The sequence below is a fragment of the Neophocaena asiaeorientalis genome, unplaced genomic scaffold, assembly GCF_003031525.2.
Source record: "Neophocaena asiaeorientalis asiaeorientalis breed wild unplaced genomic scaffold, Neophocaena_asiaeorientalis_V1.1 scaffold124, whole genome shotgun sequence".
In the NCBI taxonomy this organism is placed as follows: Eukaryota; Metazoa; Chordata; class Mammalia; order Artiodactyla; family Phocoenidae; genus Neophocaena; species Neophocaena asiaeorientalis.
The window spans coordinates 248,792-272,523 of record NW_020174135.1 but is presented as its reverse complement, the minus strand read 5'-3'; the positions used below and the strand labels follow the sequence as shown (position 1 = coordinate 272,523).

Below are 23,732 nucleotides of genomic sequence, written 5' to 3'. Positions count from 1 at the left end.
GTAAACACAGTTGCTTTACTTGTCAAAAGCAAGTAATTAACAGAAGAGTCCTGGTAAGACTCACACGCGCCCAAATAACTTATTTAAATTAGTATTTCTAAACATTTTTTATTGTAAAATATATATAATATAAAATTTACCATTTTAGCCATATAGTTCAGTGGCATCGTTGACATCCTTGTACAGCCATCACCACTCCAAATACTTCTTTTGTTAAAAAGCTTTGTTGAGGTATTATTCACATACCGTAAAGTGATTCCCGCATTTCAAATAAGATGGTTTTTCCCAGAGTTGTGGAACACTACAGTCTGATTATGGAAATTTTTCATCACCCCAAATCCTGTACTCATTAGCAGTAAGTATCATACCCCTCCCATCCCTTTGGCTTTTGTCAACTACTAATCTATCCTAGACATTTCACGTAAATGGAAGCATAAGTATGTAGTCTTTTGTGACTGACTTCGTTCACTTAGCCTAATGCTCTCAAGGTTCACCCACACTGTAGCAGGCATCAGCACACTTGACGCTTGAGCAACAGGGGTTTGAACTTACACATGTACTATGTGTACTACATGATCTGCAATTGGTTAAATCTGCAGATGGGGAACCGCGGATACGAAGGGCCAACTGGAAAATTATGCGTGGATTTCTGACTTCACAGAGGGTCATGGTTGAAGGGTCAGCTGTACTTGGTTCCTTTTTGTTGCTGATTAATCTATTGTTTGGATATACTGCATTTTCTCTCCCCATCAGTTAATTGACATCAGGGTTGCTTCCACTCTTTGGCTGTTGTGAACAATGCCGCTATGAACATTTGTGTACAAGTTTTTGTATGGATTTTAAGTCTTCCTTTCTCTTGGGTATGCAGGTGGCATGGTTGAATCATGTGATGTTTACTGTTTTGAGAAATTGCCACACGGTATTTAAAAGCGGCTATACCATTTTACATTTCCAACAGCAATGTGGTGGGGTTGGATTTCTCCACGTCTTTGTCTACTCTTATTTGTGTGTTTTTGTTTTTGTTTTTTTACAGTGATATCCTGGTAGTTGTGAAGTGATGTCTTATTATGGTTTTGACTTGCATTTCCCTAATGGCTAGAGATATAGAGCATCTTTTAATGTACTTATTGGCAATTTGGAGAAATGTCTATTCATCTCCTTTGGCCACTTAAAAGTGGCTTAGTTGTCTTTTTATTATTGAGTTGGAAGAGTTCTTTATATATTCTGGATAGAAATTCCTCATCAGATATAAGAAAATATTTCCTCCCATTTTATGTATCGACTTTTCACTTTTTATTGGTATCATTTGCAGCATAAAACTTTTAAATTTTGATTAAGTCCAAGGTATCTGTTTTTCCCTTTGTTGCTTGTGCTTTCGGTATCGTGTCTGAGAAACCATTGCCTAACTCAAGATCATGAATATTTATTCCTCTTTTCTTCTTAGACTTTTAAAGTTTTAACTCTTACTTTTAGGTCTATGATCGTCGTGAATACATTTTTATGGACGGTGTTAGGTAGGTGTCCAAGTCTATTCTTTTGGTTTTTTGTTTTGTTTTGTTTTGGCGGTGCCACGCAGCTTGTGGGATCTTAGTTCCCCCACCAGGGATTGACAGCTCTATTCTTTTGTATGTGGATGTCCAGGTGTCCCAGCACCATTTATTGGAAAGAGTTTTCTTTCCCCATCGCATTGCCTTGGCTCCCTTGTTGAAACTCAATTGACTTTAAGTATGAGGATTTATTTCTGTCGTCTCAATTCAATTCCATTGATCTGTATGTCTAGCCTTATGTCAGTACCACACTGGCTTGATTAGTGTAGCTTCGTGATAAGTTTTGAAATCAGGAAGTGTAAGTCCTCCGACTTTGTTCCTTGTCAAGATTGATTTGGCCATTCTGGGTCCCTTGCATTTCCATATGATCTTTAGGATTAGTTTGTCAATTTCTGCCAAAAAAAGAAAGCATCTGGGATTTTGATAGGAATTGTGTTGAATCTGTACACCAATTTAGGGAGTATTGCCATCTTAACACTAGTAAGTCATCTAATCCATGGATATGGGATGTCTTTCCATTTATTTAGGCCTTCTTTAATTTTTATGACTTTTATAGTTTCCAGTATTCATGTCTTGCCCTTTTTATTAATTTTATTCCTAAATATTTTATTGCATTTGATGCTATTTAAATGGAATTGTTATTTTAAATATTTTCAGATTATTCGTAATCAGTGTATAGAAATAGAATAGATTTTTGGAGGAGGGAGGGAACAATAATTTTTTATTTTTCTTTTATTTTTTGAATCTTTTAAAGTTGTATCAACCACACATAATTCAATGGAAATTTTTAGTGACGCGTCTTTAGTGCCTTTCTAAAGCATATAACTTAGTCGTCATAGATATAAGCATTCTATGCCTTTTGCGCTCATACTTCATAGTTTTATGGGACATTTAAATTATGTAACTTCAATAATCCACAAAATTTGCATAAACTGGTTTGGGATTAAATTCGATCACATATAATTCAACTGGTGACAGCAAAAATGCACAGATGTATAGGGAGCCGCTTGAGCATTCAGCTTGGTTTGTGAAGAGAATGAAGAAATGCAGTTACTCCTAAGAATCTATTAGGTAGAGTTCAATTTGAAGATCTTTGAATGTATATGGAAAGTGATGTTTGCATGCTTGTAGATTTTACAAATCTATGTTATCACACTGAAAAAACATAGTAATATGGAGACTGCAAAATAGAATCGATTTTTTCATTTTTTTAAATTTATTTTGTTTTTTCTCCCAGTTTTATTGAGATGTGATTGACATATAGCACTGTATAAGTTTAAGGTGTACAGCATAATGCTTTGACTTATGTACGTCATGAAATGATTATAACAATAAGTTTAGTGAGCATCCAGCATCTCATATAGCTGCAAAAGAAAAGAAAAAGAAAAAATACTTTTTCCTTGTGATGAGAACTCAGGATGTATACTCTTAACAACTTTCATGCATAATATACAGTAGTATTAATTATATTAATCATGTTGTACATTACATCTCTAGTACTTATCTTATAACCGGAAGTTTGTACCTTCCGACCGCCTTCTTACAATTCCCCCTCCCCCCAACCCCCCGCCACTGGTAACCACAAATCTTATCTGTTTTTCCATGAATTTTGTGTGTGTTTTTTGAAGTGTAATTGACCTACAACACTATGTTAGTTCCTGGTGATTTGCTATTTCTGTATATCACGAAATACAATTGAGTTTTGTATAGTGATCTTGTAGTCTGCAACCTTGCTGAATCGTTTATTATTTTGAATAGTTTTTTAGTGGATTCCTTGGGATTTTCTATATATAAGATCATATCATCTGCAAATAGGGACAGTTTACTTCTTCCCTTCCAATCTGTTTGCTTTTTATTTTTTCCTTGTCTAACTGCCCTAAAACATCCAGTACAATGTTGAATAGAAGTGTCAAGAGTAGACATTTTGTCTTGTTCCTGATCCTAGGGGGGGAGCATTCAGATTTTCACTATTATGATATTTACTGTGGGCTTTTCACAAATGCCCTTTATGGGGTTAAGGAAATTCTCTTCTGTTCCTACTTTGTTGAGTGTTTTTGTTTGTTTTTTTTTTTAAATCATGAAAGGTTATTAGGTTTTGTCAGATGCTTTTTCTAATGCATCTGTTGAGATGATCATGTGAGTTTTGTCCTTTATTCTCTTAATATGGTATACCACATTGATTTTTGTATGTTAAACTAATCTTGCATTCCTAGGATAAATCCTATTTGGTCACAGTAACTTTTCAAAATATGTCGCTGGATTTGGTTTGCTAGTATTTTATTGAAGATTTTGTGTCTGTAACTCACAAGGGGTATTGGTCTGTAGTTTTCTTGTGGTATCTTTGTCTGATTTTGATAATAGTGGCCTCAAAGAATGAGTTGAAAAGTCACCAGCCCAGACAAGAAAAATCGATTATTTGACCAAGACTCTGCATTTCTACTTCCATTTCCTCAAAAAGTATCTGATCATTTAGAAAATGGGAATAAATAGGCTAAATCATCTCTGAGTTAATCAAACTTCTTGAATTACGTTTTTTTTAAAGATTTATTTATTATTTATTTATTTTATTTTTGGCTGCGTCGGGTCTTCGTCGCGGCACTCAGGATCTTCCTTGCAGCATGCGGAATCTTTCATTGAGGTGCGCGGGCTCTTGGTTGTGGTGCACGGGTTTTCTCTTCTCTAGTTGTGGCACGCAGGCTCCAGGATGCATGAGCTCTGTAGTTGTGGCGCGCGGGTTCCAGACTGTGGGCTCTGTAGTTTGCGGTAGGCGGGCTCTAGTTGAGGTGTGCTAGAGCTCAGTAGTTGTGGCACACGGGCTTAGTTGCCTCTGGGCATGTGGGATCTTAGTTCCCTGACAAGGGATTGAACCCATGTTCCCTGCATTGTAAGGCGGATTCTTTACCGCTGGACCACCAGGGAAGTTCCTTGAATTACATTTTGTCTTTAGAAATTGAATTCTTCATTTAAAAAAATGACTAAACATAAGCATTAAATAATGCAGTCTCATGTTCTCAAGTAAGAGCAAGACAGATGTTTGGTGGAAGATGTCCCTGTGTCTCCTAACTGGGAAAGGATACACATGTCCAAACAGAGTGCCCACTCCTGCAGAGCAACTGGCTTGAGTTAAGTTGAGAAGAAGGCAATTTGACTGAACTAATTGTTACTAATAAAAAAATCACTGGAGAGGCTTATAACTTTTCTAGAGGGATTTGCATTTTTAAAAGGAGAAATGGGGCTTCCCTGGTGGCGCAGTGGTTGAGAGTCCGCCTGCCGATGCAGGGGACACGGGTTCGTGCCCCGGTCCGGGAAGATCCCACATGCCACGGAGCGGCTGGGCCCGTGAGCCATGGCCGCTGAGCCTGCGCGTCCGGAGCCTGTGCTCCGCAACGGGAGAGGCCACAACGCTGAGAGGCCCGCGTACCGCAAAAAATAAAAATAAAAATAAAAGAAGAAATGTTTTAAGTCATATGTAAGACAATGTTACAGTGAGACTTTCCTCTCAAATTTCAGCAGAGGCCCCAAATTGAAGATTAAATGATTTAAAATGCCATATTCCAAATAAAGAAGGCAGACCAGCTTTTTCCAGATTTTGCAGAGGAGGTAAGAAAATGTGTTAGGGAAAAACTGTGACGTCGTTTCTTTGGAGGAAGTTATGGAGTGATGTACAGTCCCATTCTCATTCTCTTCTCTTTGGGAAAGAGAGGGATGCTTCCATCCTGCCTCAAGCCAAGCAAAGGAGCTCTAAAAGAACCCCTCACTTTGGGTGGGAAATGGTCAGGAGGCAAAAGACCCTGTCACCCAGGACTGTATGCTTAGCTGAAGAAAGTTCTACATCCAGGCCTGCTAAAGGGACCAGAGTTGAACTCTTGGGAGAAACCCTCAAATTTATGCAGTGTGCTCTCTTTGAAAGTGGCCAGCGCTCAACCTTACTTACCCTAAGAGCAATGCAAATATCTGACTGCAGAAAAATAGATAAACTGAGGTGTATTTATTGATATTATATAGCTGTAAAGATGAATGCCTACACCTCCATGTATAAACGGGGATGAATCTCACATACTGATAAGCTTAGAAAAAAATCAGGTTACCGAAGACTGCATAAGGTATAATTCCATTAACATAAAATGCAAAAATATGCCAAACCAGACAATATATTATTTAGGCAAATTTTCTATCTATCTATCTATCTATATCATAAAATTCAAGATAGGAGTTATATCTGGAGCAGCAGGGAGTGGCACAGGGAAATTCAAAAGTAACGGTAATGGTATATTTCTTAAGTTTGGTGGTATATAACCAGGGGCTCATTTTATTGCTGTTTTCGTAACATGCGTATTTTATAACATTGTGTATTTGTAACGTGTGTTTAATTTAAAAATTAAGGCCAGTTTTATCAAATTCTAATTTTTTCATTATATTTACTCCCAACTGAACACAGCAGGGATTCTGGCAATCTGTGAATTCTTCTTGCTGGACCGAATTCAATAGAGGCCCTCTGGCTAGGTAGCTGGATGGTAATAAAACTCCAAATAATCTTTTGTGACAGGGAGTATTCACTTTTGCAAGGCGATGCTTTCTCAAGAGCTTTTTTATGATCTTGAGATAGAATAGTAAAACTCTACATCCTTTTTCAGTCTAGACTTTCCAAACAGTTCTAACACGCTTTCCTCCCTTATCTGTATTTTATTTATTCTTTATAGTTTTCCAATAAATATTTATTGAGCATGTACATGTGCCAGACAGGATATCGGTGCTGTTATCGAGAAATAGGACAATAGCAAGACTGAGTCCCTGCCCTCATGGAGTGCAGTCTAGCAGAAGGCCTGACGTTACACAGAAGATCGTACACTGAATTTGGATTCACAGCAAAGTCCTACAGGTAAAGAGTTTAGGGTATTAAGAGAACATTTAGCAGGAACACACTTAGTTTAAGGAGTTCAGGAAAGGCTTCCTTGAGGATATTATGCTTAAATGGGGACCTGCAAGATGAGTGAGAACTAGGGGAAGAGCTGGGGTCCAGTCCAGGCAGCCAGGGAACAAGTCCAGTGCCAGGAGCGTGGCAGTTTGGGTAAATGTGCAGCTGAATAAGAGCTGGGGTCCAGTCCAGGCAGCCAGGGAACAAGTCCAGTGCCAGGAGCATGAGTTTGGGTAAATGTGCAGCTGATATGATCAGCACACACAAGTGGTTTGCTGGGTGGACAGGCCAGATAATGGGACCTCTGTGCTTAGGATTTTGTACTTTACCATATGAACAAGGCGCTGCCAAGGGGCTTTAAGCTGGGGATTAACATGTCAGATTTATATGTCCTTCAGGCATCTAGACTGCCATGTACAGGAGAAAGGATTGCAAAGGGAGTACTTGAAGAGAGGGAAGTAGGGAGACTAGCCTCAGGGTAATGAAAGCTGCCAGAGAGGAGTTCTGGGCTGGAGATAAAAATTTGAGAGCCATCAGAGTAGAAGGCAGCAAGTGAAGCCAGGACACTGGATGAAACGCTCATCAGTGTTTCCTAAAGAGGACTATACCTGTTCATTACCTGTTCTCAGTAGTACCATCTAGTCTGATTTTAAAAATACCAGAGATATCCCCAGATAGTATTATTTTTGACTAGGTAAGTAAACACTTGAGTTGATTTTTAATTTACTTAGGGGGAAAAATGAGTAAATAGCAACACAGATGGTGTGTGACTATGAAAAACGACTGAATTTGTGACACACTGACCCAGAACCGTGGAGACACAGGAGTAAACCCTCGCGGGTGACTTAGAGCAGGGTCTAGGCAGCGCCAAAAAGGAGGAGGCCTCTTGCCGCAGGGAGGGCCTGCGTCATCCACTGCCCACTTTCCCGGGAAGGCAGTCCTGATCTCAGGGTGAGACTTGCTCTTTACAGAAGCCAGTCAGGCGCCAGCGTGCAGACCCTGCCCAAAAATGCGCTCCCGCAAGGTCTCCCCACCCGACCACCTAAAACAATAAAATAGCTGATTACCAGCAGAATGGGTTTATTCAGGAACAGCAAAAAACTGCAATTTAAAATACTCAACCTATAGCAAACCACAGGCAAGGGCAAAGAAAAACGCAGGGGAAACCCTTTTATAGAAGAGAAGGGGGAGTTGGGCGTGGCTGCTTGTTATAAACAAAGAGCCCATTGGAGGGAACCCCGAGTTGGAAGTGTAGTAGCTCCCCATTGGCTGGGCTGTTTCCAGACTCGGAGAAAGGCTTCCTTCCCCGCCTGTAGCGAGGTTGTGCCATTTTTCCTGCTGGATCTCCAATCGAGGGGGAGTGGTGCCAGAGCTATCCCTTCTGGACTCCCGGCTCCATCTTAAATGAGGTTTCTGTGTATTAATTTTCACACTCACACTGAAGCAGGCCAGCAACCTTCCCCACCACACAGTCCCCACACTCGACCACCCGGACTCTGCTCTCGAAGGAGGCTCCACCCTAAGCCCGCCCGCCAGGCGCGGGGCCTCGGCAACCTGCCCTCCAGGTGGCTTCTCGCATGCGCACTCCTGGCGCCCAGAGTTACCGGCCGCGAACCGAACGCCGGAGATGTGGGCGCGGCCTAGTTGATTGGGCGGGGCTAGCAGACGGGGACCAAGCTGTGGGGCTTGGGGCGTGGCCTTGGGCCCGGCAGGCGGGCTTAGGGAGTGGCTGGAAGGTGTGGTCGGCGGTTTGGGGGCTTGGCTGGGAGGTGTGGTCGACGAGCTTCTCGCCGGAGATGTGGGCGCGGCCTAGTTGATTGGGCGGGGCTACCAGACGAGGACGAAGCTGTGGGGCTTGGGGCGTGGCCTTGGGCCCGGCAGGCGGGCTTAGGGAGTGGCTGGAAGGTGTGGCCGGCGGTTTGGGGGCCTGGCTCTAGCGTGGCTGGCCGTAGGACTGGGGCGGGGGCCCTACGTTCTTTGACCTCGCGCCTTCGCTGTCCGGGTCTTTCCTGGGAGACTGGGCCTGCTGGAGCGTCCCTTAAATCTGGGGTCTTTTTAAAAGACCCGGATGTCGCGGTGTGGGCGGCAGACTGGATTGAGCTCTGCCGCGTGGTGTGACTGACCTCGAACTTCACCTGGGGCAGGTGGGCAGCATTAGAATCCTAAGACCCTTCTGGGCTCGCAGGGCACGATCCTGAAGAATTTAATAAGGAAAATACATTGTTGTTATTTGTACCTGCCTTGTTCGAGAGAAGACTTAAGGCGGCTTCAGACACTGCCAGAATCTAAAGGTCATTTTGGACAGGTACTTTTTTCTAAGCTCCAGGCCGTGGCAGATTAAGCTTTAAATGAATAGATTCAGGTATCCACATCAGATTTTATAGTTTATTCCCCTGCATGAATCCAGGTTTGTTTGTTTTTTAATATATTTATTTTTGGCTGTTTTGGGTCTTCATTGCTACGTGGGCTTTCTCTAGTTGTGGTGAGCAGGGGCCACTCTTCACTGCGGTGCGCGGGCTTCTCACTGCGGTGGTGGTTTCTGTTGTTGCGGAGCACGGGCTCTAGGCGCGCACGGGCTTCAGTTGTTGTGGCTCACAGGCTCTAGAGCGCAGGCTCAGTAGTTGTGGTGCACGGGCTTAGTTGCTCCGTGGCATGTGGGATCTTCCCGGACCTGGGCTTGAACCCGTGTCCCCTGCATTGGCAGGTGGATTCTTAACCACTGCGCCACCAGGGAAGTCCCTAGGTTTTTTTTTTATCTTGTCTTTCTTTCCCTTAATGTTTAGCAGGCCCTGACAAACCATTTCTTAGGAGGGAAGCAACTGTTTTTGCCGAGACACATTGTGACAGTATTGGTTTTAAATTACATTGGATTTGTTGATACCTGGTGACTGGAGAAACCTCACATAAAGGGTGTAAACAGTGCAGTTTTCATTAAGCTAGAACTAGCAAACACACCCTCAAGGATATGCCCTTTGGTATATCTTAAACTTTTAGGTACTCATATCTAGTCATGAGTGAACAGATTGTTCTCCAGCAAATCCAGAATATCAAGCTAAGGATGATTATAAAGCAGAGGGGCTAACCATGGCGTCACCTACCCCTCATTACGGAGAATTCTTTTTTTTTTTTTTTCCAGGCTGTTTTCTGAGCCTCTTTGGAGCAGAATCTGGGCTGGGGATCTGTAGAGGACAAAAAGCAAACAACTTTAATTTTATACCCATAGACAGGGCAGAGAACTGCTTGGTAGGTGAGGTGAGGATAGACTTTGAAAGGGATTGCAGAGAGGATAAGAGGACAGAGTGGCAGGGAGAGAAGTTAAAAGTCAGTTGGTGCCAGTTTGAAGCAAGTCTTGGCACGTTGGGTATGTGAGGATGATGGGGGTGGTATTGGACTCACCTCTCAAATATTAAGAGAGGAAGCTTCATGAGGAAATAGGATTTTAAGAAATGTTACTGTGTTGTATGAATTCAGTCTCCCTCTTTGGTGTAAGTTTGTTTCTAGACACTTGGGTAAATATCTAAGTTGTTGTTCAGATTTAAACATTAGTAACTCCCATTCTTTGAAGGCTTGCAGTAGGTTCTCCAGGCTCTGAATGTTCTCTTTCACTGTCAGGGCCACCATGCCAGGCTGTCTGTTCCCCTCACTTTACGTTGGAGGATAGTGAGTTTCAGAGGGAAGCACAGCCAGGCCGAGCAGCCTGAACCCAATGCCCAGCTCCTCCTTTGCACTCGGTCCTGCTTTGTCCTCTTGCTGCCCTCACCCCGTCTTTGTTTCTTTCTCTCTGTCCCAAAAACTAAAACATATTTTTATTGGTTGCAGTTGGTTTTTATTTTCATTTTTGCTTTTTAAGTTAAAAATACCTTCCTTACTCCCCTGCCCCTTGCCTGCCCCCGTCCTTGCCCCTTCTGTGATTTGAATTTGTTCTCTCTGTGCTTGTGTTACCCCAGAACTCCTCCTGCCTTGTCCTCTTCTGGGCCCAGAGTCCAGCTGGGCAGTCACAGTCACTGGTCACGGGTCTGCGTGCCTTCCGCCACACTTCCCTCTCATGAGTGCTATACAAACGTCAGTCTTACTTTCCTTTGAAAGAAGAGGTTGGAAGTTCATTCTACTTTATTTTTCTCTCTGGGTCTCAATTTTACAGGGACTTTAAAAGAAGAAAATCCTGAATTTAGAGCCTTGGGTGTGTTGAAGGCAATTTCCACAAAGTTAATACATAGTCTTTTATTTTTTAATTAAGCAATCATTTCGCAAGGAGAGAACTAATTTTTAATCTGTGCTAGCAGTTCAAATTAAACAGTGTAAGGAGAATGCATATAGCAGTTAGAAGACGTAGTCTAACTACATTTTCATGTCCGAACTATCACTCTGTTAACCAAAAACAAAGCTGTAAAGTTTTTGACTTTTCCAAATTTCACACATGGGTTTATCTTTTGACTTAGACGAAATGCAGTTGTGTAAAAATACACCTACTTTGTGGTGAGTTCCTTTGTTGTCAGAATGTCCCCAACCTAACCATCGTGTCAGTACTGTGCGTGCAAGGACACCTGCCAGAGGCATGTCCACTTAGCTCTCTTTATGCAGAAATTAGGGGAAGAGAATGAAATGTGATCTTACGGTGCAACTATAAAGCACTACCTGTTGATATCACTCCGGTTTCACCAAGAACGCAGGAAGCCCGGGAGACATTTGATCAGCCACAGAGCTGTGCGGGAGCCAAAGTTCTCGTCTTGCGGCCCTGCCCGCTCCTCTGCGCACAGGGCTCGGCATCAGCAGCGAACAGGGCCCACGCTCCTTCTCAGGAAGCTGTTGACGGTGGGTCCCATTTCCGGTCTCGTGCTCCTTTGCTGGACTCCTGGCTGTGAGTGGAGATGGTCAGAGGCTGGTGCTCGTGAAAGGAATTATAGAGCAAGAGACAGAGCCCAAGGATGGAGCAAGCTGTTGAATGTGCCTGGTGCTCCCATCCCTGCTGCGTCTATCTGCCCCAGCTGGGACCGTCTCCCTCTTCACTCGTGGAGCAGCCACGAGTCACTTGGAGGATCTTGGATCTTTTCCATGTACGACCACTGACAATAATGGTGTGATGGATGTGTGTCATTGCTCCATAACCAACGTTAAAGCAGCCAGGAATTGAGACTCCTTTCTATCAAAATAACTGAGATCTTATCTTGAACGAAACTCTATTAATCTTTTACTGAAAGTCCAAAAAGTAAACAAGTTTTTTAGCCCATCATGCTCTGAGCTTTGAACACACTGTAAACATTTTTAGCTAAGTTTGTGACCCAAAGATAAAATACATTCACTAGCCTCAACTCTTGAAAGCAACTGGTTTTCTTTTTGGAAGAAAGCTATAAAATGTTAAAGATATCTTCTTTTTAATTAGGAACAAAGAACATAAAACATTATTTAATTTGTTTGACAGACAGTAAAAAGTATCTTTTACTTTCACAGTAAAAGATGGTCAGTTTTATTTGTTAGTTATTGTTGCATAAAATTACCCTAAATTTTAGTGGCTGAAAATCATAAACCTCTGTTACCCGCTATGTCTTCAGGTCGCAGTCCAGGAGTGGCTTACCTGGGCGGTTCTGGCTCAGGGTCCCTTGGGAAACTTTAGTCAAGGCGCTGGCCGGGGCTGCAGTCATCCCCAGGCTCCCAGGCCATTGGCCAGCCTCTTAAGTCCTGCCTCTCACTCACTTGGGCCTTGGCACAGGGCTGCCTCCCAGCATGGCCCTGGCCCCCCGGGAGAGGGGGGAGCAGGGGAGAGCAGGACCCGCCTTCGCTTCTGCTGCATTCTCTTCACGAGAAGTGCACTCCAGGCTGAGGGTCTCACGAGGGCCTGATCACGAGGAGTGCCGTCGGAGGGGGCCCAGAGGCTGCCACCGCAGCCGAAGGGCAGAAATAAAGACCCCCGTCGGGTGGGGAGGAAAGTGGCAGTGATGGGAGCATGGGTACCTTCAGAGTCCAGCTCTGCTGTGTTACAGGTTTTACAGGAATTTTTCCAGGAAATAAAATGAATTCCAGTCCTGTTGTAATTTAGAAAATCTAAAGAGCAGTAGAAGAGCACATGGGTTGTTCTCTTGAAGACTCTGACAGCAGAAATTGCATCTGTCTTTCTGCAGGCCACGGGCGATCAGGACCTACCTGGAGTTTTGGTGTCTGGACTTGAAGGACAGTATGGTATATGTGAAGAGCATGCTGGAGACCTGCAGAAATGCTTTAATCTCATTACCATGCAAGAGTTTTTGGAAAATAAAACACAGCTGGGTCCAAAGACCCAAGCCGTGTACGTCTGGGGCGGAAGGCCGGCCGTTAGCCAGGAGCTGCGCAGCCCGCCCTGCTTGAAGATCGTCGCTGGCGTAGGGGCGGGGCCGGACCACCTGGACCTGGGACTTGTTGCCAGCTTTAGTGTGAAGGCGGCCAACACGCCACACGCCGTTTCCAACCCCACGGCAGACCTGGGGATGGCCTTGCTGCTGGCTGCAGCTCAGAGAGTCGTGGAAGGTAAACAGCCGGGAGACGCTTGTTTTCTAGAGATCAGATGACAGATACTTAATATCACACCTGATAAGGCCCTGATCTCTTCACACTGCGTCCAGGACTTTGTTGCCCTGGACTTGGAGCCACTTTTGGTTGTTTCAGCCTAGTCAGGGCCAAGCTTGGCACCCAGGCACATGCAGTCCATGTGATCTATCTGATACACTGTTTTCTCCTCCACCAAATTCCACTCACTACGCAATGTGTGAAGTACTTTCAACACCACTGTGGAAATGCCCTTGGAGTAGTTCACTGGCCGGTCAGCATGCTACCCTGGGGTGAAGGCCCCCAAGTGAGCAGGCAGAACCCCAGCTCCCCACACACTGGACCTGGCTGGGCCCGCCCCGCGAGGAGCAGCGCAGCACTTCAGCACTTGGCCGTCGTCCTGGTGCAGCTCTGGGGTGAAGGGGCTTAAGGAAAGGAGGCAAGAACCAAGCAGGTTCTGTTTCTTTTTTTTTTTTTTTCCAATATTTTAATCTTAATTTTTAATTTTTGGCTGCGTTGGGTCTTTGTTGCTGCCCGCGGGCTTTCTCTAGTTGCGGCGAGCGGGGGCTACTCTTTGCTGCGGTGCGCGGGCTTCTCACTGCGGTGGCTTCTCTTGTTGCGGAGTACGGGCTCTAGGCGCGTGGGCTTCAGTAGTTGTGGCTCGTGGGCTCAGTAGTTGTGGCTTGCGGGCTCTAGAACGCAGGCTCAGTAGTCGTGGCGCGCGGGCTTAGTTGCTCCGTGGCATGTGGGATCTTCCCGGACCGGGGCTCGAACCCGTGTCCCCTGCATTGGCAGGAGGATTCTTAACCACTGCGCCACCAGGGAAGTCAGAGCCGGTTCTGTTTCTGACTGCTGGTTCACATGTGCACACTCACAGACACACGCACACACACACGCACACACACACATACACATACATGTAGTCACAAATGTACAGACACTTGGACACACCAAAACCAACAAATTTTAACCAGGAATCCTCCCTTAATGTGAAAGAAGTTGCTGGGTTTTTTTAAAAAAATATTTATTTATTCATTTGGTTGCACTAGGTCTTAGTTACCGCAGGCAGGCTCCCTAGTTGCGGCTCGCCTGCTCCTTAGTTGCAGCATATGGGCTCCTTAGTTGTGGCATATGAACTCTTAGTTGCGGCATGCATGTGGGATCTAGTTCCCTGACAAGGGATCGAACCCGGGCCCCCTGCATTGGGAGCCTGGAGTCTTAACCACTGCACCACCAGGGAAGTGCCAGAAGTTGATCTTTTAAAGCATTCTGCCAGGAGGCTGGGGTTTGTTATGAGGAAACTGCCCTGTTCCTGTCATTCTTCCCTTGCAGAAACATTTTGCCGTCGGATAGGAAGGAGTGAGCGCCCAGGGTCCGCCCTGGACTTCCTGTAACCTCGTCTCCCCCCTTCAGGCGGCCCAGTGAGGGTTGTGGGGATTTTGTGTGTGGTGCTGTCCACACTGCCCACTCTGCATCGTGTTTACTTTAGGTCATCATTTGGCTATTTCGCCACATACGGAGAACTTTTCTACAGACTGGATGCGTTAAGAAGTGACAGGGACCGCTCTGGGAATTATCGGCGTGGGGCGCATTGGCTGTAAGATCGCTCGGAGGGCCAGAGCATTTGAAATGGAGATTCTCTACCACAGTAGGAAACGCAGGTAAAACTCAGAAGGTGGACTTGCAGTTGACCGAGCAGAGCTTGCAGCGTCGCTGCCTTAGATGTAGCTTAGGTATATTAGCCCTCCGCCTCTCATACCGTTCTCCTGCTCTGTGTCTCCAAAAAGGACTGATGACCAAGGGAGGGACTCTGGTGTTTTTACGATCACCCAGAAACGCAGCGGATCATCTTCTCTTCATTGAAAACATTTCACCAGAGAGAAAAGAGATTTTGGCTCACCTACGGCTGTGCTCTGTTTCAGTTTGTACAGTGATTCGTTCTGATCATGGGAGATGCTGTCCACACTTGAACGCACGGAACACACAGGTGTATGCTTCCCACCCCCCAGTATTCAGTCTGAAACCCTCTTCCTCATACTCCACCAGCAGCATTCAGCCCAACACCCAGTCCTGTTAATTTTGTCTCAAAACAACCCTCAGACCTGCCTGTTCACTCTCACTTCATCGCTGCCACCTGCCACCGGCCTAGGCCCCGGCCTTTCTCACCTGCAGTGCCTGCCCTCTAAGGGGCTGCTCTCTGCTCTCGAACTTCAGCCCCGTCTGCAGACCGGCCAGATGATGGCGCTGTTCGCAGCCTTTCAGGGGCTTCTGTTGCCGCGGAATAGATTTCCACTCCCAGAGGCAGGGTGAGCTGGGAGACTTCACATCAGGACTGCCCCCTTCTCAGTCACCCTGTTTGCACAGTGGATAGTGGCGAGGCTTCGGTAGCTGTCACAGCTCCCAGTGCGGTGAGGGCCGCCGCAGAGGCCAGGACAAGGCGTGTGAGGTGGGCAGGGCTTTCACAGTGGCAGCGTGTGCTGGCCGTTCCTCTTTCTCTCAGGTGCTCTGCTGGCCAAGATGTGTAGAAAGAATTCATATATTTTTGTATTCCATATTTGTGGGGCAGTAGTGGCTACCAGGGATGCTGTGACCTCCTGGAACTTGGAACTTCTGTTGAATAATCAGCTGTCTGGGTGCCCAGAGCAGGAGTTAGGACTGGACCCAAAACACAGCACTCAATCCTGCCTGCACCGGACCCTTGGATCCTCGCTCTCTGTTGAACAGATGGCACTCCCAGGCTCTCTCCCGTTTTATTTTTCTTTGGAAATTCAGATGTGTTTGCCCATATGCAGCAATGCTGGACGTCACCGAAAGCATGTCTGACACCATCGGGCTTGTACCAGACTCTGGGGGCTCGAAGTTGAGTGAGAGGAAGCTCCTGACCTCAAGGGGCCTGCAGTCTGGTGTGACACCCCACAGACACGGGGCTCAGAGCACCCAGAGACGCCCACGGCGTTTCCATGGGTGAGCCCTGGCCTCGGGGTCCAGCTGCCTCTAAACCCAGGTGGGGGTCTGGCCCACGGGAGGACAGACTGAGTCCATGGCTCCTCTCAGAAACTCCTTCCGGGAGTTGATGAATTTCTAACTAGAGAACGTGGTTTTTCTCCCTTGTTCCCTTCATAGAAAATCGGAGGAGGAAGTCATTGGGGCCACTTACTGTGAGAGGCTGGATGACCTGCTTCAGCGATCGGACTTTGTGATGTTGGCTGTGAGCCTGACGCCCCAGGCCCGGGGCCTGATCGGGAGGCGCGAGCTGAGTGGGATGGAGCCCACTGCCATTCTCTCAACATCGGCAGCGGTGCGTGCTCCACCGCTGTGTGGAGGCTGGGGGGCTCCAGCCATGGCCATCCTCTCAGCATTCCCAGGAAACCTTTTCCCTGAATGGTCTGAAAAATCCACTTAGACGGCTGGGTGGTGAGTTAAAGGGGTTTTACTTTATATTTAGAAATACATCTGATTTTTGTCTTCACATCATTTTGAACCTCAAATTAGTAATAAAAAGAATGAGAATCGTACACTGTGGGGTTTTCAGATCCAAGTATGGGCATCTCCTTGGGTAGCAGAATCACAGTTTGACCTTCCACGTATAATCAAGCAAAATTTATGGGGATGAATTTTCTGAGCCTCAGTTTAAAAAAATAACTTTGTGTTAGTTTGTTTGGTTGGTTCTCTGACATTTCCGTAGAGCTTTGTGTGTTTGCATACAGGAGGCTTTAGGCCCCGCGCGATAACCAGATTTTCTGGTGGGTTGGTGTGGCATTTGTGAAGAAGAAAGCGTGGGAGTGCTCGACGCTGGGGGTGCCAGCACACGTGAGGATCGGTGCTGGCCTCAAACGTGCAGGCGGCTTGCCTTTGGGATCGGGGGCAGAAGACATGTGAGAGCTGGCGTCACCAGCAACCACCTGTGTCTCATCTGTAAAACAAGGAAAACAGGGCTTGCCGTGAAACCCCACAGGGCCAAGCTAGTACGCTTGAATGTTTTCTGAAAATTCAGACCCTGTAGACGAGCAGGAAGGACCAGTGCATTATACGCTTTTGGTAATGTCAGAGGTCGGTGACGAAGTAAAGATTCTGGAAAAACAAACACCCCAGGTAGGAGCTTGGGACTAGGTTTCTCCACCAGCAGCACAGGCAGGCTGGGTGCTGTGTCTTGGCCTGTAGGGCGGCTCAGCACGCCAGCGGGAAGGAGGTTCCTTGAAGGTCTCTGCTGGGAGGAAGGGGTTTCCTTCTCAGCTGCTGCTGCTATCTTGTATTTGAAATGCACTTATGGGTGGTGTTTGTGGCTGTTTGGTTTTTTAATGTGTACCTAAAACTACTATCTGGGGGCTGTTTCCCGGAACCCGGCGGTGGCTTTGGGAGGCGGTGTGGTGAAGTGGCAGGGCCCAGGCTCAGGGTCAGACAGACCTGGCCTCAGATCTGGGTAGATGCTTTAGAAGCACGTGACTTTGGCTGAGCATGTAACCTACAAGCCTCACGTGTAAAAAGAGTATTGACTTTTGCTGGGTAAGTGGAGGAGGTGGCGAGACAGCATCTGTAAAGGGTTTCGTGCGCCGCCTGGCATGCAGCAGGCTCTCAGTGTCTGAGAACGAAGTGGCAGAAGGAAGTTCACGTGCTGTCAAACCTGTGACAAGATCAAGACGTGTTTGAACAGTAGTGAATGTGACCAGAGTGCACTGTCTGTGGGACCTACCGAGGAGGGGTCTCGTCCACCCAGGTCTGTTAGTTGGTCAAGACGCCCTGGTGGAAGCCCTTCAGACCGGGGTCATTAAAGCAGCAGTGCTGGATGTGACGTACCCAGAACCCCTGCCCAGGTAAGAAGGCCACACAGGATCTACGGTTTTCTCGATCCAGGTGGGGCAGTCCTCAGACAACTGTTGCTTTTGGCTTTTGCGGCCACGTTGAGCCACGTGTTGTGATCGTGTAGGGTCTTGGCCTTGGAGGGGCCTGAGCAGGCCCCTGGTGACCTGTCCAGTTCTGCAGTGGGTCAGGCCTCTGCTTCAGCACCTCCGTGGACAGGGTGCTCGGGGCCCTCAGGCCCCAGACGCCGCGGATGGAGACTGCACAGGACAGCCGTTCTCAGATCAAGTCCAGTAGTCCTCCCTTTACCCACCGACCCTGGTTTGCCTTCTGCAGCGTCAAAGGCGAGCTCTGATTATTCTCTTTACAAACCTTCATGTATTTTAAGACAACCACTACATTTCATCTTAGTCTTTTTTTTTTTTGAGGCTAAGTATCTTCATATCCTCCAGTTGCAGCCTAAATGATGTCATTTCCAGACACCCTGCCTTCCAGCACTTTAGATTCTACAGTCCTCTGAAAATGTGCTCCTGAGAATGGCACACAGTATTCATGTTGTGGCCTGACCACTGTAGAGAAATCACACAAAGGTTGTGTTGGCAGCACCCTTCCTCGAAGCCTCGCTGCACCTTTAACTCGTTAAGTTTTTAGTCAGCTAAAATTGAAATTGTTATTCTCTCAATTGTTTTTTAAGTTTATGTGCGGAATTTTACATTTACTTGTATTTAATTTCATTTGCTTGTGTGTTTTGACCCAGTGATCCAGCCTGTTGGGACTGGAGTCTTGGTCTGTCACTTATTTGGAATCTTGATGCTGTCATTCATTAAACCAGCTATTCCTAACTTTGATTCCTCCAGCTTTGATTTCTATCCAGTAAGCAAATTACTGTCAGATGAATGTTTGACATTATGACCAAATTTAATACCTAAGTTTATCAAGATTGGTCACAGAACTTACAGACATTTCTGAGAAAAACAATCATTTATTCAGAGCAGAGTTTCTCAAAATGTGGTCTGGAGACCCTTTCAGGGGGTCTGTGAAGTCAAAACTAATTTTTTTTTCTTTTTAAAGGTCTAACTGGATTTATTTGATAATTCATGAATCAGGCAGCATCCTTTCTAGCAAGTAGAGAGGAGCTCCTAAGTCAAAACTATTTTCATGATACTGTAAGATGTTATTTATTTCCACTCATGTTTTCTCACACAAGTGTACCGTGGAGTCTTCCAGAGACTTAAGGACATGTGATGACATCATTACTCTGACGGCTAATGAAATGTGTGCTTCTGTATTAAATTTTCTTCAGTTTTCATTTCTAATACAATAAATGTTGATAGGCATAACCCTCATAAACACATGTTCTTTGGGGTTCTCAATTTTTAAGAGTGTAAAGACCAAATAAGAGAGCCACTAGTCTAGAACAAAAAATAATTTCAGAAATAAAGAAGCATGACCATTTTAGACAGTTGTCAACTTACTGAAAAACAGAGAAGTCACGTTATCAGCCCCGTTGCCTGCTAAAATGAACTTTTACTCACAAGTCACAAGGCAAATACTAGGGTTATAGCCCAAAGCTTAGTTTATTCTCATAGGCGATGCGCTCCCAGTGTCCCATGTGAAATCATTTTTGTGGCCAAGAGGTTTAACAACTATTTTATGAATAACTTATATTCAGATCCCATGTTAATTTCTAATCTGTATGTTCATCAGATAGGTCTGAGTTTTCATCCTGGTTTTTCAGGGAGACATTCTGATGCCACTTACTGTGAAAAAAGTAATTTAAAAAGTAGGAAACCTGTGGCTATTTAGTCATACTACATAAGTATTCTTTGCTTTACAAAAGGATTTACTGTGTTTTGTGTTTTTTTTTTTGCGGTACGCGGGCCTCTCACTGTTGTGGCCTCTCCCGTTGCGGAGCACAGGCTCCGGACGCGCAGGCTCAGCGGCCATGGCTCACGGGCCTAGCCGCTCCGCGGCATGCGGAATCCTCCCAGACCGGGGCACGAACCGCGTCCCCTGCATCGGCAGGCGGACTCTCAACCACTGCGCCACCAGGGAAGCCCTGTGTATATTATATTATTTTATTTATTATTTATTTATATATTATTATTTTATTATGAAAAAATTCATTTGTCAATAGCGCCAGGAGTCCCCAAGATCACCTTCAGCCTTAATGATTTGCTAGCAAGACTCACAGAACTCAGAAAAGCTTTTCTACTCACAGTTACAGTTTATTACAGTGAAATGATATAGTTTAAAATCAGCAAAGGGAGAAAACTCATAGGGGAGTCGAGGAGAACCAGGCTTGCACTTCCAGTTGTCCCCCCAATGGAGTTGTGTGGACAGTGCTACCACCTCCAGCGATGGTGTGTGACAACACACGTTAAGTATTTCCAACCAGGGAAGCTCATCCCAGCGTTGGTATCAGGGGCTCAGTCACGTAGGTGTGGAGTGCCCACATGTCCGACGCTAGCTTCATAGTCTGCAGACCCTGCAGAGGTCAAACTGATACAGATTGGCCCAGAGCCCTAGGCGAACAAAAACAGGTATTCACCACAAATTAAATCACTAGCATAAACTATCTGGCTTTGCTCAAGGCCCCAAGTATAAGACACTCTTACCAGGCAGTCTATCTCAAGGGCTCACAGGTTGTCTTCCAGACACTCTTACCAGGCAGTGTATCTCAAGGGCTCACAGCTTGTCTTCCAGAGGCCAGTCAGAGGCCAGTCCTGTCTTCGGAATGTGCAGGGCTCCAGGACCCCAAGGCTGCGTGCTGAGTTAAGTCTTTACTACGCAGGCCAGCCACTGGCCCTCGGCCTTCGCTGTCTCAGAGCAAGTTGGTGTTCATGGGTTATCTGCATTTATGACAGTGTTTATAAGACATATACAGTATGGCTTCGCCTAACATTGGAGGAGCCAATGTGGGGCAGGGGCAGATTTAAAGAAACTAACCCATTGTATTTTTGTACCAACATGATTACTTGTGCCCCCCAACCCCTTGATCTACCACTATTTGTACATTATGACGAACTTGTGTAGCACTATTTAGTATATAAATTAGCTGCTATTGACCTAAATCCAGCATTCCTCAGGCCAGTCATTTCCCATTGCTCGTCAATGTCAGTATTGTCATCTGACTTATTTACATGAGGTACTTAAATCTTACCAACAACGCCAGTGTTATACCATATTGCAATATTGTCGTGGTACAATGCAGTTTCATCACATAACAAATCGATAACAATTGCAGAGGTATTTGCTATGCCTTCTCAACAAAATTGTCTCTTGCCTATACACCAGATATTATTATGGGCAGGTGTTGTACAGTTGGCCGTGATTCAGTTCTTTCTGGGTTCCAAGTCAGTTGGGACAAAGCCAGTCACCCTGTCTCAGTTCGCACCCTTATACTGTTTTCCAGCGTGTGATGTTATATAGTAGGACCCACCTCCTTCATAAGGGGAGGATGAGTGTTTTTCAGAATAGTTTCTACCACTGCTAACTGTACCACAGGATATGTCTTACTTCAGTCATTCCTGGAGGTGAGGGCAGTCAAACTGCATTGATATAAATTACAGGTGCCCCCAGAGAACTTCCATAGGTCTGGGGGTCTGTAAGATTCTCAAGGGTGTGCCCCTTGAGCCTCAGTATCTATGATGGGGGACCACGGCCACATGTCTACTTTGGCCTCTATTAAAATAGTCAGGGTGCCCGCTGGGCCAGGTCATAGCACTTTCCCAATCCTGGGTGCTAATATTATCCATCATTATGCTTGAGTCTGCCTGACCCACTTCACTAAAACCTCATTATCTTTCCAGGCTAACTCCCATCCTTTGCCTTCTTCCTGGACGAGAGCTCCCTCTGATCTGCTAATTCTAGTTAATAAATCTTTCCCCTCTGAATGCTATTCCCATTAAAGGCACATTCAGCTTGTCCCATGATGCCTAGATCAATGCCTAATTCCCCAAGGCCCTTTCTTGTCCTGTGGGTCAGTGTCATTTAATCCATCATGCATGTTGTGGAATTGTGAACTAATGGCCTGGGTGCAGTTAGGATATGTATTTTACACCCAGAAATGTTGGGTCACCCAAACCAGGGTTAGATGAGCAGTGGTCATACCTAGGTGTCATTAAGAGTACACCATAAGGCTCCCACAGCCTTCCCCATCTCAGCGTAGGGGATATGAAACCATAACATGACATTAAAGAAACGAAACAACTCTGAATAGTTTTCCTCAATTAATCTGTATTTCAGAGATCATCCTTTGGAGTTGAAGAACGTCACACTGACACCTCACATTGGAAGTGCAACTCATCAAGCAAGACGACAGACAATGGAAAATTTGGTTGAAAGCATCCTGGCTTCTCTCAATGGCCTTCCTATTACTAATGAAGTGCTATTTAAATGATTTATGTGGGCTGAGAATTCAATGGGATGAAAACATGGCAGATTAAATGGACAAAAAACACTTACTTTGTATGTTAAGAGTCCATTATATAGATCGAATTAATACTACTTAGATGAAAAACTTAAGGAATAGTAATCATAGTTACCACCCGTTGAGAGTTTGTTAAATGCTTTCCTTACACTCTCACTTCATCCTCAAGGCAGCTGTATGAGGGAAGTTATGTTGTTATGATTCGTAATGAAACTGAGCACAGAGAATTACTTGTCCAAAGTCCAAAAGCCTGCACTAGGTCTACGGATTTCCCAGTGAGCTATGTTGCTTTCGATCCTGATAAATTCTGATACTTTATTGGATTACATAGTCCCCCTGATACTCTAATCACTATCCATTTGTTTCAATTATTCAAAAAAAAAAAAAAAAAGGATTACTGAGCACCTTCTACGTGCCAAGTCCTGGGGCTGCTATAGGAAAAAAAGTCCCCACTGTCAATGCCCAGTATGGAATTATCAGGGATGACCATGAAGAGGGGTCTGAGGTGACTATGCCTCCTTTCTGGAGTTGTTTGGAAGCTGTGTCTTTCTCCACGTAGACTGGTGAGGAGGTATTACAGGAAGTGAGCAAACGAACTGGCAGCGTAAAGAGGAAGAAACTCGAGTCCTTCCTAGTGGGGCAGGCAGAAGGAGCTCTGCTCCGGGACGCCCACCCAGTTAAGACCTCTTACCTCCCTGCTCTTCATTTGATATTCCGTGGCAAGGGAGTCGAAATGCACCCTTCTCTGTTAGCTTCGTGCGTTTCCGTAAAGTGTATTCCTCGCTCCGCAATCTCGGCATCCGGGTGGTTTGTGCGCTTCTCCACCACAGAGTGGCAACCTGCCTTGCACTCGGCGGCATCCGGCTGAACCCAGCCCGCCGTGGGAGTACGACGGGTGCGTGGCCCAGTCGCTCCGCCCACGCACCAGCTGGCCCTGCCCCCGCACAAACGTCATCACGTCCCGTCCCCGCTCCTCAGTTACGTCATCAGGCCCCGCTCTCCACCACGTGTCGTCTGGCCCCTCCCACAGGCGTCCCGTCCTTTACGTCACCCGGCTCCGCCTACTACCCCACCCACGCCGTGTCTAGCCACCCCTCCCTCACGCGTCGTCACGCCTGTCCCCGGCCCTAGCCGCACGTCGCTCCGCCCCGCCGCTTCACGTCCCGCCTACCTGTCCTCCAGATGTCTCCTCGTCCTTTCGTCCCGCCCACAGTCTCCCGGCGACTTCGCACGTCGCCTCGCCCCACGTCGCCCCGAGCCGCCTCACGTCGTTCCGTTTGCACGTCTTTCCGACCCGCTTTTCCCCGCCCCACGTCTCACTGTCAACCTCAGCCCGCCTCGCGGCACCCGGTAGGCCGTCGCTCGGCTGAGATGTGGGCGGCTCTCGGCGGGGCCGGGGGTCTCCATGTGGGGCTCCTTCTGGGCGGCGCTCGAGGTCTGCACAGCTCGCCTGTCTCCTGCGGCAAGAACCTACTCAAGAAATTTGCTTCGAAAACCAAGTACTGTTACCCGAGTGGGGGCGGGG

At 46.2% G+C, this 23,732-nt stretch overlaps 2 protein-coding genes across 2 annotated transcripts in view; both read left to right on the top strand.

The window, feature by feature from the left end:
• The first annotated feature begins 8,039 nt into the window (after nt 1-8,039).
• LOC112406118 (putative 2-hydroxyacid dehydrogenase SE_1879) lies at nt 8,040-22,242 on the top strand. The gene is given in 8 exon segments (XM_024754819.1): nt 8,040-8,141; nt 8,648-8,767; nt 12,579-12,960; nt 14,468-14,639; nt 16,102-16,259; nt 16,262-16,276; nt 17,693-17,789; nt 22,024-22,242. Coding segments are annotated over 8 exon segments (1,200 nt in total). The 3' UTR covers nt 22,178-22,242.
• A 1,147-nt stretch (nt 22,243-23,389) lies between these two features.
• The window catches only part of RBFA (ribosome binding factor A), a 13,882-nt gene continuing 13,539 nt past the window's right edge, over nt 23,390-23,732 (top strand). The window contains exon 1 of the mRNA XM_024754921.1: nt 23,390-23,706. Within this exon, the coding sequence (XP_024610689.1) occupies nt 23,390-23,706 (317 nt within the window). The remainder of the gene's footprint in view (nt 23,707-23,732) is intronic.